Genomic DNA, 19,457 nt, shown 5'->3' on the forward strand with positions numbered 1-19,457 from the left:
TCTGGTGACTACCTCTTGAAGCTCATCAAGAGAATGCCAAGAGTGTGCAAAGCAGTAATCAAAGCAAAAAGGTGGCTACTTTGAAGAACCTAGAAGACATATTTTCAGTTGTTTCACACTTTAAGTATTTCATTCCAGATGTTTTAATTCATAGTTTTGATGCCTTCAATGTGAATCTACAATTTTCAGAGTCCTGAAAATAAAAAAACTCTTTGAATGAGAAAGTGTGTCCAAACTTTTGGTCTGTACTGTATAAACAAGCCAAAAAAAGTATAAAGGAAAGTTTCTGTTTTAAATCTCATCATTTACTGTCCTGTAATTTTTTCTAAAGACTAATTTAATTGGACAAATTATTAACTAAAAAAAAATGTATCATCGGCTCATGAGAAAGTTCAACAATTTTTAAAAGTGACATAACTGGGGAGAGCTATAAGAAGTATGCAAACCAAAAATGAAGAAGTCTGATAATTATGATCAGTATGTTGGGAATGAGAACAGAACTGTTTTTAAAACAAAATGAGGAAAAATGAAGCATAACGTCTATGTATCACGATCTGGCTTTCGTTTGATTCCTGCTAGTAATTCCTATACTTCCCAGCCAGGGAATGGAGGAAGAAAAATGTGGGATGGCTAAAATAATTCACATTACTCAGTCTGTTAGAAGTACAGAATAGCTGGCATATTTCAGAATGTGTAGTATGCCTGGTAGGTGTTTACTTTACATAGCCGCTAAAATAATATTTCACATGTGTTATTTTTGTTAACAAATTACAAACGCATCACAAATCTTGGAATATCCTGCTAGTTTTTAGCAATCAGTTTAGTACTTTTAAAAATAAATTATGGAAAAGAACTTTCAGTATAAAAAGACCGAAGATAGGCTGCTTTTTATAGACTGATTTCATAACAAAAATGTCATTTTGTATATAGTCTCATTGCTTGGCCTCTAGAAATTTAGATTCAATATCGTACAAGACATTTTCTTCTATACTCGTGAGATTATATACACATATATATATATATATATATATATACATATATATATATATATATATATATATACATATATATATATATATACATACATATACACACACATAAAGCAGATGTGTCACGAATTTCACAAAACAAATTACATATTAACAAATAAATACCATTGACTTGATGAAGTTGAAGTGCTTACCTTGAAAATCCATCAAAGAACAAAAAATACCTGTATAATATTAAAGGGAACCTCTCACCAGGTTTTTCCCCTTATAAACTGGGCTAGCACTACTGAGCCATTATATACAGCATTCTAGAATACTGTATATAAGAGCCCAAGACACACTGTATAACGTAAAAAAAACACCTTTATAACACTCACCTAGGGGGTAGTCCAGTCCAATGGGTGATGCTGGTCACCAGTCCGGTACCTCCTCCATCTTGTGCGATTGCCGTCCTCCTCCTTACCAGCCCAGTGTGCATGACATGTCCTACGTCATCTAGAGTCCTCTATTGCGTTCCTGCGCACGAGTGGGTGTTCTTTGACTTTTCCTTGCATCTGCGCAATACAGTACTCTGATCTGCACTCAGCAGAGCAGAGAGAAGTGCACCTGAGCAAGACCGCAATGCCAGCCTGTGTGGATGACATAGGACGCATCATCCATAGTGGGCTGGGAAGGAGGCCGGCGATCACAGCAGACAAGAAGCGCTAGATCCGCGACCAGCGATGCCCATCGAACTGGACACCTACCTATGTGAGTATTATAAAAGGTGTTTTTTACGTTACACAGAGTGGCCTGGGCTCTTATATACAGTATCCTGGAATACTGTATATAAGGGTTCACTGGTGGTGGCCGCAGCTCATAAGGGAAAAACCTGGTGACTGGTTCTTTAAAAATGGGCATTTTATGATTCCAGCTCATTTTTATTTCAGGAGTATATAGCCATTCTGCCATGGATTTTGAAATAAGATCACCAGCCCCATAAGGTTTTAAGACTTTTCCTCCAGGATTGAAGGTGAGTTTATATGGGTTTGATTATACACTGCAGTTAGAGTAACAATTGTTTTAGTATTTAAATTTTATCAATAAAACCTTTTTTCACATATACAAAAGCAACAATACTAATCCAGCCAAGCCGTCAACCCGTAAACTTGACCTATCAGCCAATCACAGTGCACTATTCATTTTACCAAATAAATTTTACGAAATTAAAGCTGAGCTATGATTGGTTGCATATTTTTTTTATAGTTTAGTAGTAATTGTGATTCAAATTTATTGTTTGTCAGCTTGTCCTATGTAAATATTAAAAATAAAATTCCGACAAAAATTTGCTGCAGGAAAAATTGGATCTGTACGAAGAAAGTGCCACATGTTCATCAAAAGTCTATAGAATGACATTAGAATTATTACACTGAACTGATGGACATTACTGCCGAGGGGCCACAGGATTGCCCTGGAGGGTATCCATCACTAACAGCCAGCAACAAAACTGAACATTTCCAAAGAAGTATATTAGATTACATGGACCATATATAAATCACACATTTTAATTTGTGGCAATTATTATGATTTGGCAAATGGCTCAAAACTGAAAATAAAAATGACAGCTTTTCTGCTGTCCTTGAAAAATTAACAAAGTGCCAGATAAATAAACTTCAAAAAAGCCTTAAAATTCACAATAAATAAGCCATAATATATGCTAATAGCAAAAATGTGCCTCCGCAGAAAGGAACAAGAAAAATTGAATTTTGACAATCAGGTCTATGGTGCAAAAAAGGTTTTCTTACCGGTGGTGTGTCCCGAATGTTCATTTACATGCCGAGTGAGGTCAATGGTTCTGTCTATTTTAAAGATTTTTAAATCTTCTTCATCTAAGGCAATGTCTCCCCAAAAGACTTCTAAAAGAAAAAAAACAATATAGAAAGTGAGTAATTATATGACAACATTCCATTGGGTTAAGATAAGCTATTATTGGGTTTAGACTGACAGTCATATCGTATGTACAGACATTGCCATTCATGAGTATGTGACAGACATTCTTAGGATTCTTAGACAATGTTCGCATGGCTTAAAAACTAATTAAAAGTTCCCAAAGAATATGCAGATCATTTAAGATAAGATGTGTAAAATTGCAATTGTATAAGTGAACTTGTCGAGTGCCATAACTCCCATTGTACTAAGGTAAAAAAAAAAAAAATGAAAAAAATAGACAAAGTTAAAATGATAACTTGTAATGTGTATAGCTGTATCTTCATCTCGAACATCTATAGTACTGGATGCTTTTTACCTTTTATCAGCCTTGATCTTCATACTATTTTTAAAGGGGTTGTCCACTCCTACGACAATCCCCTCTCATTCACAACAATTGGCGCCATTAAAAAAAAAAAAAAAAAAAAAAAAACTTATAGTCAACCTCTGATGCCAGCACAGTTCCAGTGATATTGGAGCTTGCGTTCCCAGAGCTCACGTGAGGTTGTAATATTACATGAGTCCTACACCCAAATTACACTGCCTTCTACCTTCCCGTCTTTGGACGTATGGTTTATCAATGGAAAGAGCTGTGGCTGGACATTAACTTCCTGTTGAATACTCGTACATCTGTAAGTGAAGGGGTGGTCCTAGTAGTGAACAACCCCTTTAAGAAGAAACCTACAGCGTCAAGGTTAGATTAAAAGAAAAGGGACAAATGACCCATGGGACTCCACCAACTTGTAACTAGCATGTTTAACAAGGTGAGGAAAGGTTCTTAAAGGGAAATTGTCAGGTGCAATATGCACCCAGAACCACAAGCAGTTCTGGGTGCATATTGCTATTCCCTGCCTAACCGTGCCTGTATACACTAGCAAAGGTAAAGATCTTTAGAAAAAGTATTTCTAAAGATCTTATCGTATGCTAATGAGCGAGGGGACTAGTCCCCTGGGTGTTGCTTCCCTTGCTAGTCAGCTCCATTAGCATGTTAGCACGCCCCTGTGGGTGTGCTAACATGCTAATGAATGTGTAGCATCAGAGGATGATCTCACTCACCTCTCCGTTGCCACCCAATGCTGAATTTCAGCTCAGTGCGCACGATCCTGGACTTTGTCATGCACACTACTTCAGTTTGAAGCCGGGACACGTACACGCGGCTTAATAGTGCGCATGACTGAAACTCCAGGATCATGCGCACTGAGCCAAAATGCAGCGTTGGGCGGCGATGGCAGCAGAGAGGTAAGTGAGATCATCCTCTGATGCTGCGCATTCATTAGCATGATAGCACACCCACAAGGGAGTGCTATCATGGAATGTCACCGATGTACAAAAACTCTGAGACATGAGCAGCACTGGGGAGTTGGCGCTGTACCTGAGAAAGGAGAATAACTGATGTGTTATATTAGCACATTTGGGGATCACTTTCCTAAAAGTGAAGAAGCATCCATGCACATTAAACAAATGACTGAACCACTGATATTAATGGGTTCAGCTGACCGTGTAATCTGTATGGAAGCCCCCAGTAGAGGATTGTTGGAGGAAGGTAAAGATCTAGCATATTTTATTATAGACTGCTGAACCTTTTGTTCTTAAAGATATAAGCCTGTGACAGAGAGATCTGGCAGCAACTCTCTAAGGCTAGGGCCACACGAGCTTATGAAAAATCACACCAATTTTCATGCAAGTATGCAATTTTTTCTCACCTAGCATTTGCATGCCGTCCATATGCAATGTGGGTTTTTTTCTCAGCAACTATTAATCTACAATAATTTTACAGGACCATTTACAGTGTCCTATGCTACAGAATGGTGATGTGTCCATAAAAATTGTATGCCATATACCGTAGATGGTGTGCTATTTTTTGTCGCGCCCATAGACTTGCATTGGCGAGTCTCGGACGATTTATGTGGCATGCTGCCAGTTTTTTTTCTCATCCCGAATTCAGGAGAGCAAAAAAATTGCAGATCTGCTCCACCTCATTGACTAACATTGTTCAGAGTGCAATGCTAAAATATTTATATGCTCGCGAACAAGGCCCTAGAAGGAACACAGAAGCCAGCAGAGCATCCACTCCTGAGTATGGCAGAGGTGAGCGAGATCAAGATTGCTGCCAGATGACTGTATGGGGGTCTTTATTCACTTTCCATGTTTGCCATGCATGCTCAGTAGCAGAATCAACCTTACTGTATAAAATAAAAAGCTACATGGAGAGTTCTTATTTTGTCAACATGCCCCACTTTGGAACTTCATGAACTCAGTTATGTTAATAAGATCCGTTGATCAGTGGTGGTATACATCTTATAATGGATTCAGCAGAGGGCTATGGTATAAAATATGAACAAAAGCTGCAAACACGAATGGGAACATAGTTTTAGAATGACACATCTCGCCAAAGCATAGTGATATTTTTTGGGCATCTTCGGGCACGAAAGTGGAAGGCCACCACAGAATGGTCAGAGTGTTTCTATAGAACCATATTCAAATGGTTATTCAATGATGAGTTTTTAATTTTAAGCATTAAAACCTACCACTTTACAGTGTCCATAATTTAGAAAAACATTTAATTACATCAATAGTCAAAACATTTTCATGGAAAAATCCCCATTGAAAGCAAAAACAAAGCTTAATAAATTCTTGTCCAAACCACTTGCGCTAATTTCTGTTTTGGCTGCGCACTCAATCATGTATTTATGGGGAGGTAATAAATGCACCATGCATTTGCAGAGTACAATTGATTTTAGAGTCTTGCTACAACACTCTTAAATTAAAATCACGATGATGATTTATTGCACTACAGTCTTAAAAATGCTCACCAACAGTCGGTCAATAGTTCTGTCAATAATAGATTGGCTAAAATGCTATAGGCTGCATTTTCACGTTGTAATCTGTCTGGTAATTACTGCTTTAAACTTCTTGCTAAGTTGACTATATCTACTTACTAACACCTACAGCTGACTGCATTATAAGGCCACTGAAATACATTTGTTAGGTTTTTTTTTATTTAACTTTCACCATAAAATAGCTTTGATAGAAATAACCACAATAAGGTCAAAGCAAAACACTTGTCAAGATAATTTAGCTGAAGGAATATTCCAGATATGGCGATTTTCCATTTTTTTGAAGGCTTTCGTTTTTACTCCCTTTCTCCAAAAGCCAGGATATTTTCACTTTTTTTAGCAACATAGCCTAAAGAGGGCTTGATATTGGATAGATGAGTTGTATGATGAATGACCATTCAATGTACTGGAAACCGGTATGGAATTCCTTGAATGGTAAAAATGGTAAAAATTACCTGGTAACATAATTTTCCAGGTCAGTAGAATTATGACTATACCAAACGTGTATAGTTTTAAGTAGTTAAAACTAATTCCGAAATTTGTAAGTACCTCTTTTCTTTACGTGAGTCGTCATGTTCTGAGACCGGTAACTTCTTCATTTTCAATGTTGATTGAGCTGCGTAAAGGCTCGGGGTTTTTGGTGGGAGGGTGAGTTGAGATGGCATTTTATTGCTACCATTTCAGAATATATACAGGGCTTTAATTTTTTCCTATTGTATAATTTGGAAGGAGTAAGGCGACTGAAAATCACAATTCAGGGGTTTCAAATTTTTTCTGCTCTACGGCGTTTACCAAATAAATTTAACATTTTCTTAGACGATAAAATCAACTGAACCCCTGTAATTTTGGCCTGCTGGATATAAACATTTTCCACAAATAACGAAAAACAAAAATATTACATGTCTAAGGGTCCTTTGAGTGGCCAAATTAACAGTTACATTTTTTTTTTCCCTCCCTGATTATTACCTTGTGTAAACGTACCTAGTAATCAGCTAACAAATGTGAAAAAGCTTGTTTTCACATTCTCCTTTAATAAGGCTTCAAAATAATTGTTCATTGGCTTCATATCCCTTGAGTATACATAGTATACATAGTGATGTGCTAAACACAATAATGCCAATAATGTAACCTGTTTGGGAATTACTATTATGATTGCACACTCCCATACAAGTTATGCATTCACAATGATCTATGTAAAAGGAAAAAGAAACATCATTGATTACCGTATTGTGGTCAGAAAATCTGCCCATATAAAAGGTAACTCAAACCTTTATTACACTGTTAGCTAGTAAAAGAGACTAAAGTCATGACTTTTAAGGTTATGCTCAAACTACAATATAAAAAAGGTCCAATTTTCACCCAGAAAAGTAGGACATTTTTTTCTCACTTGTAATCTGTGTAATGTCCGTATGCAATGCGTCTTTTCTCAGCAGCTATTATTATACTATCATTCACAGGACCATTTACAGTGTACTGTTACAAAATGGTAATGTATCCATAAAAGTCGGATGCCACTGGGATGGTCCGTGTGGCATCTGGTTTTTATTTTGCACAGATAGACTTAAAGGGAAACGGTCAGGTCCCCTATACTCTCTAATCCAGCAGCATTAAAACCTGTATGCTAAATTCCCTCCCTAACCAGCCCTGTATAATGCTATTCACTAATAAAAACGTTTAAAAAAAAAATACTTATAAACTCTGCTGTTTCTATGCTAATAGGGCCTTGACTAGTCGATGGGGCATTGTTTCCCCAGACTAGTTGGCTCTCTGTATTGCTCCTCTAGCTCCTGGCTAACGAGAACACATTATGCTTTGGATTATAATTGAGATCAGCTGAATGGTTACTCCGTAGGCCCAACTATGCTTTCTCCAGCACCCAGTCAGCTTCAGAGCATTGCTTACAGGCGCTATAGAGAAGCACTCCACCTAGAAGGCCGGCCACTGGTGGTCAGTTACCAGGACAGCGAGAAGTAAATAAAACCACATAAAATCCTCCATTCTTGAGAAGGAAAGGATTTTTAATATTACTTTGCAATTTTCCCCATTATCATGATGAGACAACCCCTTTAATCCAAATGATAAAAACTATTCAGGAAGTTTACATCTGGCAGGTATAATCTGTTGATTATCAAGTACCACCACCCACTGCCCTGGTCTGTTATCGCCATAAACATCTGCTCCCATACTGAACGGCTTTGGTTTGGGTTGTTCTCTGTATAATGTCAAATCAATAAGAGCAGTTGTGCGTCATCTCTTAAAAAATAAACCATTAGCATTTTTAAAAGTGGTCAAACCCAATTTTTATGATGCTTTGTACAATCATTTAGGCTCACGCGTCAACATAAGCTTCTCAGGAGGATAATAAACGGAATGTGCCAAAAAAAAGTAACTTGTAATTCCTTAGAATATAATTTATTGGCTTGTTTGCCTACATTTATCCAAAATGCACCACCTGTTAATCTATTTTTGCCAGTAATCATTTTGTAGATATGACCACAGACAGAAGGGAGACTTGCATTACACACCCTTTGTTCTTAAATCTGTATTTTATTAGCTTCTCATACCAAAGTCTCCTTCGGGAGAGCAGATAGTTCCTTTGCCTGGAGTTACTAATATTCACTTTGAACATCTTCCTATTGCTGAGTTACGTATTTTCCTGAGTCTTTATCAGCATCTGTTTGAGCATGAGACGTGAAATGATGGACTAAAAAACAAATGTTACTCTCCTTTCACTTCTTCCATTTGCTTCTCTATTCTATTCTGGATTAATGTGTTTAAAAATAGAATCAATAAATAAATCACTGATCATTAATAAATCTGCACACTTTCCATAATACAGGTCATGACATGACAAAAGGAAATTATAGGAATTTTCAACCATGATTAGTTAAAATAGCAAGAACACTAAATGGTAAGCCAAACCTGACAATTTCGGTGGGAGTGGCGGACCGTCTTATGTGTTTAAGGTGCCTCCCAACTTTCCCTTATGATAGGACATCAAGAGAAAGAACTTTTTGACCTCAGGGAATAAAAACTGAAGCTAACACCCCTGTTCCCACTGAAAACACATACTCCTGAGCCAAACGGAGTATCATCCAATAGCTAATGAAGATATATGAGTGTTTCTAGGAATGAGGTCATGCAGCGCCAAAGTAAATAATCACTTGAATTTCATGGAGTGCGTATATTCAAATATCCAAGGATCCCACCTCAATTAGGCCAACAATAGTTAAAGGGATCCAGTCATGTGGAAAAACACTATTAACCTGCAGATATGGGGTTAATCACCAAGTTAATAGCATTCTGAACCTGCCCAATGTCCCGCTACTGGGAGGAATTTAACTTTAATCCTCCCTGCAGCATTCAGGTTTCAGTCACAAAGGTGGCATCGGCCTAGGTTCAGTCACTGCTCTGTTTATGGAAAATGGTGGCTGTAACCGCCCCCACTGTACTGACTGGCAGCTTCCTCCATGTGTGGGGCGGTTACAGCTGCTGCACTCCAAACACAGAGCAGTGACTGAACCCACACCAGTGCTGCCCCCATGACTGAAACCAGATGCTGCCGGGATGAATAAAGTTTGTTTTTTCCCCCGGCAGTGGGATTCATGTGCAGATGCCGTGTAGGTCTAGAATGCTATTAACCTACAGATTAACCCCATATCTAAAGTTAGCATTTTTCCATAGTGCTGATCTATGGAGGGGAAGATCGGGTGTATGCCACGCTATCCCCAGAAGAAATTATGTTGATTATTTAATCTCTTTATTCTGGTCAACGCGTTTCAGAGAACACTGTCTCCATCAGGACATCAATGAAAAATCAACAGATTTTTCCTTGTTGCCCTGATGATGAAGGACCCAGTGTTCTCTGAAATGCGTTGACCTGAATGAAGAGATTAAATAGTCAGCATAGTTTCTTCTGGTGATAGAGTGACATACACCAGATCTCCCCCTCTTTACATTTGCAGTAGTAATCTGGGGCTGTGGCGGTCACCATTTTTGCTGTGCAATTAGGAGCTGTGACTGGCACAACCCTGATAAGTGAGATTGCCTCTTCTTATCTGTTACCTTACCTGGTAAGACCCTATTTTGCGCTTCTATCCACAGTATTTTATTATGTAGCATTTTTCCATGTGACAGGCTCCCTTTAATCTGTCTAACAGTAGAATAAGTTTGACAAAAATAAAAAAAAAAAAGGCAAAGATTTGCATTTGTCGGATCAATGGTTGCATTTCCGGAAATATCTCGAAATATATAAAAAGAACAAGTTATATGCAAGCTGCTAAGCAGATGATAATAAGTTAATTACTCCTCTACACATTCAGCAAAATATGTTGAGAAGCTTTGTTACACTTTATAACATTTGACAGAAGCAACTTGTCAAAAAAGAATTACGTGGGCCTCTAAAGCTGTCAGGAGAATGTTTTCAGGAGTCAGTTTCTAGGTCATATAGAGAAACTAAGTGCGAACTTACAACTGGCCGAGGATCGAGAAATCTGTACACTGATCAGTTCACATCATATTCTTTGTGAAAGCCTTCCTGCGTTTTCTCTGCCATTTTAGCCTTTTCTTCCTTAGCTATATTTGGCAAACCTTGTCAATTACTGCAGAGCGGTGATAATTTTCACACTTCGGTGTTACGTCTGTTTGGATGTTACACTTATGTAACATTTGCTCATAAATATTGTGCATCTCTTATAGCATCACTTTGCATTTGATGTCTTTGCACATTTTGTAGACTTTTTTTGTTAACCCTGTATTTTCTTGTATATCATAAATTTAGAGTAGTCATTGCTTGAAGAGAGAGGTCGCCACGTGATGAAAATAACTTGTTGGATAGATACAAGTTTATAAACAATTTGATCATTGAGGCTAGCGATTGGCAGCAGGGTTAACACTACCCTTCTTCTTAGGCCTCTGCCACACTCACGTGAAATTCACGCACGTGCCGAGAGACACGTATTTTCCCTGCGTGTTGCGTGCAGGTAAGTACGTGTCTCTGGTACGTGCGTGACACGTGATAGCACGTGATAGCACACGTAGAACCGGTAATTAACATACTCACCTGGTCCTTCCTGATGTCCGCGGTGCTGTCCATGGTGCTGATCCTCAGTCTCCAACCCTCCCGTCTCCCCGCTGCTGCTGCTGCCAGGCATTGAAGTGAATATTCAATGAGAATAATGAGCGGCGGTCGGCAGCAAGAGGCAGCAGCGGCAGAGACAGGAGGGCAGGAGAAGGTGAGTTAATGTTTTGTTTTTTTTTCACTGACATGTGTGTTTTCTCCGGCGCGTGTCACACGGGACCGCATCCACACTACACCCGTGTGGTATGGGTGCGGGCCGTGTGACACCCGTGCTGCGGGAGAAATCACTGACATGTCAGCGCTTTGAAAAACGCACACACGTACAAACGCACACGGACACACGTTCCGTGTGGTTTTATGTGTGTGTGCCTGCTACAATAGGGTAGCATTGGTTAACGTGTCTCCGTGCCGCCGGTACGTGTAAAAAAGGACAAACATGTGCCGGCAGCACGGATGTGTGTCGCAGGCCTTAGGCTGCGTTCACACGAGTGGATAACTCAGACCGGTTAGTCAATAGGGCAGTGCTCATTAGAATATTTTTTTCTCATGCAAGAAAAAAAAAAACGCAGTATGCTCCAGCTCCCAGGGTAAATCAGATGGCATGCACCCATTCAACTATATGAGTGAGTGGAAATCAACAGACTGCACTCAGACTTACAGGTTAGAGAAGATCTAGACATTTTGTTCTCCATCTTCTCAGTGTGATCAGATCCACTCATATAATAGTATGTGCTGAGGAAAAAATATTGTGGTCTTTTCCTCATGAAGAAGCCAGTTTACGCTTTGAAACGTATTGAAACTTCAGCTGCTAATAACTTATGATCGTGGACTCATTTTCACCTTTATTACTGTATTTATCATTTTGTATGATGCAAAGACGCAGTAGATTATAAGACGCACCCCAAATTTAGAGAGAAAAAGGTTTAAAAAAGGGGTCCATCTTATAATCCGGTGGTGTCTCACCAGGGGGATGTGGGGCTGTTAGCAGTGGTGGAGCATGGTCACACAGGAGGCAGGGGTAGTGGTGGAGTAGGAAATATTGCGGGCAGTGCGGTGAGTGCCCCAGATGCTCACTGCGGGCAGCAGAGCTGTGAGGCATGGAACATCCAGAAACTGTCAGTGGTGCAGGCTTCAAAGAAATGGTGCCCGGAGTTTGTGCATACACAGATTTAGTTGTCGGCTCCATGACAAGCCGAGATCTTATCTGCACACACACCACTTCCGGATGCCATTTTCATTAAATCTGCTGCTGGGACATCGTTGGGAAAGAGACGGTGCATGCGCACATGAGATCTTGAGCGAAGAGTTCCATCTGCACATGCGCCAACTCTGGCCATTATTATTTGAAGCCTGCACTGCTAACACCTTCAGGATGGCCCCTACCTCACTGCCCGCAGCGAGCTTCAGCACACAGCAGCTACATTCAGGTTATTTGACTCAATCCTCATTTTCTTCCCAAATTTTTGGGAGGAAAAGTGTGTCTTATAAATCAGAAAAATACAGCACTTCAGACAGGTAGCACAAAAAAAGGTCCAGATATTATACATCAGATTCTCTCATGCAAGAGAATTGGATCACATAAATCTTGACACTCTGATCCAACTCCGATCAGACTGTGATCGGAGAGTCATTTGTATAATCGTGATTGAGAGAATCTACTCTCATGTGAGCGCAGCCTCAGACTAAATTCACACTACACTCCCTGACAGAAGTTCTGTCGCTTATCCATGTTATGTAAATAAAAGCTTATAACCTAACTTTAAATTCATCCATTAGTTTTATAAATTACTCTTTTGAAAGCTGAAACCCTCCCAAATTTGGTTTAGGTTATGAAAATAGAGTTGCTGCAAAGCTGAAATATTGATCATTTAATGAACACAGAAAGGTCAGATTTTGGCAAGACAAAAGTTTTGTCGCCCACAGAAAATAATGTGAAATTCAAGCAAATAATTAACTTCTAATACAAAGATATGTTGCATAACATTGGTGAATGAAGTTGTGGTGCTATTAGAGCCATATTTAATATTTTGTGTGACTTCCATGAGCTTCAAGGATTGCATCCATGTGGTTCAACAATGATTCATACAATTTATTGATGAAGTCATCTGGAATAGCAAAGAATGCAGTCTTACATGCCTCCCAGAGTTCATCTAGAGTCTTTGGTTTTGTCTTCCAAGTTTCCTCTTTCATCCTACCCCAAACATGCTCAATGATGTTCATGTCTGGTGACTGGGTTGCCCAGTCCTTGATCTTCTTTGCCAGGAGGAACTTTGTTGTAGAGATGGATGTATGAGATGGAGCACCATCCTGCTGCAGAATTGGACCCCTTTTATGATCGGGAATGTAAGAGGTAGCTAATACCTCTTGATATTTTAGGCTATTGATATTGCCTTCCACCTTACAAATGTTTTGCACACCCCCATACTGAATGTAATCAGAGCCCATGATCTTGCCACCAAACGTAACTGTTTTCTGGGTGTATTTTTGATCCATTCGGGCTTCAGTAGGTCTCCTGCAGTATTTGCGGTGGCTGTGGTGTAATTCAACTGAAGATTCATCAGAGAAATCCACCTTCTTCCACTTTTCCAGCGTTAATCTGTTTAGCAGGCTGTGGGACTTGGCAAATGTCACACGTTTTTTTAATTGCCTTTTGTTTAGTGCTGGCTTCTGGGCACTGATTCGACCATGGAGGCCATTTCGTGACAGAATCCTACAAACTGTTCTAGTTGACACGGACTTGAGGTGACCAGGCCTGTTGGAGCTCTGCTGCAGTGGAAGAGGGGCTGGCTTTGGATTTTCTAACCAACAAACGTTCCTTCTGACCAGTTGTCTTGCGGGGTCTGCCAGACCTGGGCTTGTCAAAAACATCTCCAGTCTCTTCAAATTTTTTAAATTCTTTGTACTTGATGCTGAGACACATTAAAGTTGCCAGCTACCTCTGCAGTGGATCTGGTCTTCAACATCTTGATAAATCAATACTTTGGTTGCAGAGTGGATTTTTGGCATGTTGTCAGAGGTCAAGTTGCAGTTCAAGTGAAGGTCTGGGGTGCTGGGTTTCTTTTTATACACCCCCACTAATTAACTGCTCATTTTGTGAGCACAGGTGAGGATGTAAACTAGGGTGCATTATATGACAAGGCGACAAAACTTTTGTCTAGCCAAACTCTGACCTTTGTGTTCATTAAATGATCAGCGTTGCAGCTTTGCAGCAACTTTATTTTCATAACCTTAACCAAATTTGGGAGGGTTTAAGCTTCCAAAAGAGTAATTTATGAAACCAATGGATGAATTTAAAGTCAGGTTATAGGCTGTGTACATGACATGGATAAGCGACAGAACTTCTGTCAGAGAGTGAGTTTTTGATGCTGCGTATTCTCTCTGGACAAAATAAGCAGCTTTTTACAGTTCCAGCAAAGTGTATGAGATTTTTTGTGTGTTGTGTAAATTAACCTGCAGTGCGTGTTTAAAATCCTCAACATGGCAATTTCTCTTGCTAGTCCACTTGCATTAGATGGAGAAAATCCACATGTAAAAATCACATGAGTTTTACTATTTTTCTGCTGTGGAAAAGCACCAAAAATGCATTTTATCCGACGAGGACTATCAATAAAATTTTGGCAAAGCCAAATAACATGAAGTATGGAAACAAAGAAGCTATATTTAAAACAACATACCAAAAAGAGACAAAAACCACATCATCAAAAACATAAAAAAACACTTAAAAATGCACTGGAAAAAAAATGCAAGCAACATAATTTATTTAATAGTGCACAAATATTGCAGAAAATCTGCAGCATCAAAAATTCATCAAATACTCATCGTGGGTATTGAGCTTTAACTAATAAAACAAACTTATCTGTCACCTTTCCAGCAACTGAACAGAACACTAGGGTTAAGCAACAAGCTATCTAGAAATTTTTAATGCTGCATTTTTTGCCAAGTATTTTTTTTGTATGGAAGGACATGATCCATGAACACTTACTTCCTCACTTTAGGAATTATCTTTCTCTTCTTACCAATATCTATGTTTTCATAGCCTTTGCTTGCCTAGATTGGTGTACCACAGCACAGTTGCTGCAGATTACAAACAGACCCAAATGATTCAGGCTTTAAAGGGGGTGTACCAATATAACTAAAACCAGCAATTTATGTGTATAAATTATTCTACATCTGCTGTACCTGCTGTAAATAAAAAAAGCCAGAAAATGTTAATCACGGTACTTTATATAGTTTACAAAATATGCTAGCGCTCTCATCCCAATTTTAAAAATGTGTCATCCATATTAATTACTTAAAACCAATTACATATGGGTAAAAATATCATGTTTGTACATTATTTAAAATATATTTTGAAAAAAAAAAAAACAAACAAAATGTCACAGCATCGCATGGATCCTCCCCCATATTCCTCAAAAGATGGTTTCAATATACCGCCATTAAAGAGGTTGACCACTACTTTCTATATTTTGCACACTAACTGTGATCAATAAATTAACTGTTTCATCAAACACTTTCTGTTATCAATTTTTGAGTAGTGCTATGTAGTTCAGTGCCGATCACGTGCCCACTGGCTGCCAATGCTGTTGGTATCCGGTGATGTTAAGTCAACTTCCAGGCTTTAGACATCAACATGACATCACCCTATTGTGAGACCATTCATCCTGAATGATTGATTGTGATGTGGGTGATGTTTTGCCGCATGACACAGCCTAAGGATGGAGAGTATGGTACAGGGGCCCGCCGTTCCCGGTGCTTGCTTCAGCTGGATATGTATCCAAGGGCACACATCCAGCTGAAATGCACTGCAGCATAGAGGCCTGATGGGTCCCTGAGCTGCAAATTGCGGAGACGCAGGGTCACAGGAGGCAGGAGCCGGCTCTGGACAGAACATGTGTGCCTGCTGTTTAAGGAAATTAATATTCACTGCTCTCCAAGCCCATAATCCCGCCCACCTCTCTGCACTGAAGCCAGCGCTGAGAGGTAAGCAAAATTATGGATGTGAAGAGCAGTGAAAACTCATTTTCTTGAAGAGGACACATGTGTCCACCCAGTTGCTGGCTTACTGCAACTGCTGGGCGAGTCCACTATTAATTAGAATGAAAATTCTAAAATGGCATAATACTTTAGATAGCCATTGACTAGGTGTCTATTTGATTGACAGCTCTATCTCTCCTGATCCATTCACATACCTATTCGTTGTTAGGCGTGCAAGTGTTTTCAGTAGTAAAAAGGGTGTTGGTCTCTAAAGGCTGCTTTGATAGCAACTTATCTTCCCTTAGATCAAAATGATCAGGTAGTTAAAATCTGAGTGCTCAATTTTGATGTTCTGTAACATCAACTTTCGGGGGAGAGTCATGAGGCCCCTATGCACATTAGGTAGTTAGCTGGTCTTGGTAAAATTGAGGATTCAACCAATATATACATATATAATATGTATGGACTGCTTAAAATTAACATCTAAATATTAATGTTTAAATGGGTATTTCCATATTCAACATCCTATCGCAATATGTAGGTGTAATAATTACAAGGGACTGCTGATAAATTTTTGGCTTTACCCAGTAGAAACGAGATAGGATGATAAAACTTTTACATTTATTCAACACACTCTCCACTGATGTCAACACTTCTTACATCCATATTCCAAGTTCAGTAAGCCTAGCAAAAAGAATGATTTTGGTTGTACCTCAAACCAGGCATCCATAGCAGCCATGGCTGAAGAAATAGTGTGAAATTTGGTAGCCTTGAGGTGTTTCTTCAGGTTTGGAAACAGAGGATAGTCGAAGTGAGCTAGATCTGGTGAATAAGGTGGGTTGTCAACCAGCTGGAAGCCCAACTCTGCCAGTTTTGCCGTGGTCACTTGTGCAGTGTGAGCGGTGGCATTATCTTGCAGGAACAAGATTCCTTTGGACAGGTCGTCGCGCCTTTTGGCTTTCAGAGCTGCCTTCAATTGGTCCTAAAGTTAAATGTAATACCTTGCATTGATGGTGGAACCCTTTTGAAGGAAGTCCACAAGCAACACGCCCTCCTTATCCCAGAACACAGACGTCAGCAGTAGTGACTGATTTTTGCACCCTGAACTTCTTTGGATGAGGAGAACCACTGTGCCTTCACTCTTTTGACTGCTCCTTGTTTTCAAGGTCATACAAATAAAGCCAGGTCTCATCCATAGTGACCAGTCGATATAAGAAGTTCTTATTAGTCCGGAAACTCTGACAAATGGACTGAGACGTTTTTACTCGCATGCTTTTCTGATCTGTTGCCAAACATTTGGGAAGCCACTTTGCAGATAGCTTGCTCATGTCTAAATGTTCATAGATAATAACAAATACACATGTTCCGGAGAAATTCCCATGAGGTCTGCTATTGCTTTAACTGAAAATTGTCGATTCTCCAGTATGAGGTTGTGCACAGCATCGACAATCTCCAAAACAACAACCACTCTCTGTCGTCCAGGATATTCCTCTTCATTGGTGCTGAAGTGGCTCGTTTTAAATTTGGCAACCCAGTTCTTAACAGTTGAATAATGAAGGGCATTGATCCCCCAAGGTCTGCAACATATCACCATGAATATCCTTTGCGGACTTTCCTTGCAGAAACAAGAATTATATCACTCGTCTGCTCTCTGTTGCTATGAATATCGCATTAGACTCCGCCATTTTGTTTTCCCACGTGCGTAGAACACTGTTGCCATAAGCAACAAACATTACATTTTGAAAACATATATTAGACACATAAGGTTTTCATGTGAAGTAACATTCCTTACCATAGAAACAAAAAAAAAAGATCACAAAGCCAAAGATTTATCAGCAGCTTCTCGTACATTATCAAATACCTCCAATTAGAAATGTAGTATAGTTCTCTTGATTAGCTGTGTCACTTACCTCATGTGCAGGGCATTGCAGTAGCTTAAGTTTTCACAATTATGATCTGGAGCAACTAACGGTCACTATATGAGTGGTTGTAACCATAGATACCTAAGCTGCAATGCCTTGTACATATGGTAAGAGACATAGCTAATCAAGAGAACTCTACTAAATTTCTAATTGGAGGTATTTAATATTATTATTACACATACTACTTATTGTTTATACTTTAAACTAAACAAGAAATATAATTATTCACACACTTATTTTAGCCCACAGTATTTCTGGCAGTATCCTGAACGTTTTGTAGAAATTCTGCAGAAAATACAATGGTTAATCTCCCGTTGATCATTTCCACTCCCAATTAGCCATAGGAATTGAACGTTGTGTGCCTGCAAGACAAGTGACTGTAGCAGAAACTTGCCAGCTGTTTTTATCTGTAGTATGACAAAATATCACTAAGATCAGTGTGGATGAGCCCACAGATTTCTTTATATATTTAAAGAACCTCTCCCATCGAAAATTTTAACTTCTTAATATGCTGCAGTAATTATATTATATAACATTGTTTGTCTTGTCTACAATTGCTAATTTTCCCCTTCTACGGAGTTAATTTTTCTATTTTACATTAGGTCATGACATCAGCTAATATAAAAGACTAGCTGAATTCATCTAAGCTCTATGTAGAAACAGGAAGTCTTTTTCCCTTGCATGATTCATCCCCCCTCTTCAACTCCACCCCCTACCAGGGATTTTTGCAGTGATGTAGGATTGTAGTTCTAATGATGACTCATGCAGGGAAGAGATACTTCCTGTTTCTACTTAGAAGTATTCAGCTAGTCTTTTTTTAATCAAGTGATGTCATAGACCTAATAGAAAAGAGAAGAATTAACTGGATAGAAGGGCAAAATGAGCAACTGTAAGTACACAGTGCTGTATAGTATGATGATTTCAATATATTTTGAAGATAAAAAATTTGATGAGAGTGCCTATTTAATTGTATTATGAGGCAATATAGGCTGAAAGAAATGAGAAGATTAAGAAAAAACATTTTTGGGATAAGTTTTAACTTTTCCATTTGTTCAATTAATACTTTTGGATGCTCACCCAGTTGTGATACATAACAATGTATGGCTTCTTTGGCTATAGTTTTTCTTTAAACAGCATTAGATTTTGATATTGGTTGGTTTATATTTCCACATACATGTTAGAGAGGATCATATGGATCAAGTTAAGTTTGTCGTTTTTAAGCACAAGAAAGATGAACCCAGTGGTGGATTCCCTATTTACATTCTACTGCTGCTGCCCCTTGAAGTCAATTGAGATGTGAATTTTTATATGTTCATGCTACGTATTTTTTTCAGCCATATTTATATAAAATCCCCTTTTGATATTTAGAAAGTTATACTCAAAATTCTACAGAAGGATTTTGATATTTTAACGATTTTTACATTTAATGCACTGTAAAATAACAGCTAGCTAATCCAAGTGACCATATCTTCAGGAATAGTGTTCTACTACTAAGCATAGATTCAATGTCTGTCTAGCTCCTTGAAAGTTATGCTTTAACTCTCCATACCGGAAAAATATCCAATAAAAGGAAACCTACATTAAGTCCTTTTTTCATACGAGTGTTTGTTATTTCTGTTGCAGTTTGCTTATCCTGCAGAAAAGCAACAAGACTCTTGGCAGACTGAAGCAATTCAGAGTCAATACATTT

General features: G+C 38.8%; 1 protein-coding gene across 1 annotated transcript in view; it reads right to left on the reverse strand.

The window, feature by feature from the left end:
• TLL1 (tolloid like 1) overlaps positions 1-19,457 on the reverse strand; it is a 207,693-nt gene that overhangs the window by 98,379 nt on the left and 89,857 nt on the right. The window contains exon 3 of the mRNA XM_075347314.1: positions 2,774-2,884. Coding sequence (XP_075203429.1) covers positions 2,774-2,884 — 111 coding nt within the window. The remainder of the gene's footprint in view (positions 1-2,773; positions 2,885-19,457) is intronic.

This window comes from Anomaloglossus baeobatrachus, chromosome 1 (assembly GCF_048569485.1).
Source record: "Anomaloglossus baeobatrachus isolate aAnoBae1 chromosome 1, aAnoBae1.hap1, whole genome shotgun sequence".
NCBI classification, from domain to species: Eukaryota; Metazoa; Chordata; class Amphibia; order Anura; family Aromobatidae; genus Anomaloglossus; species Anomaloglossus baeobatrachus.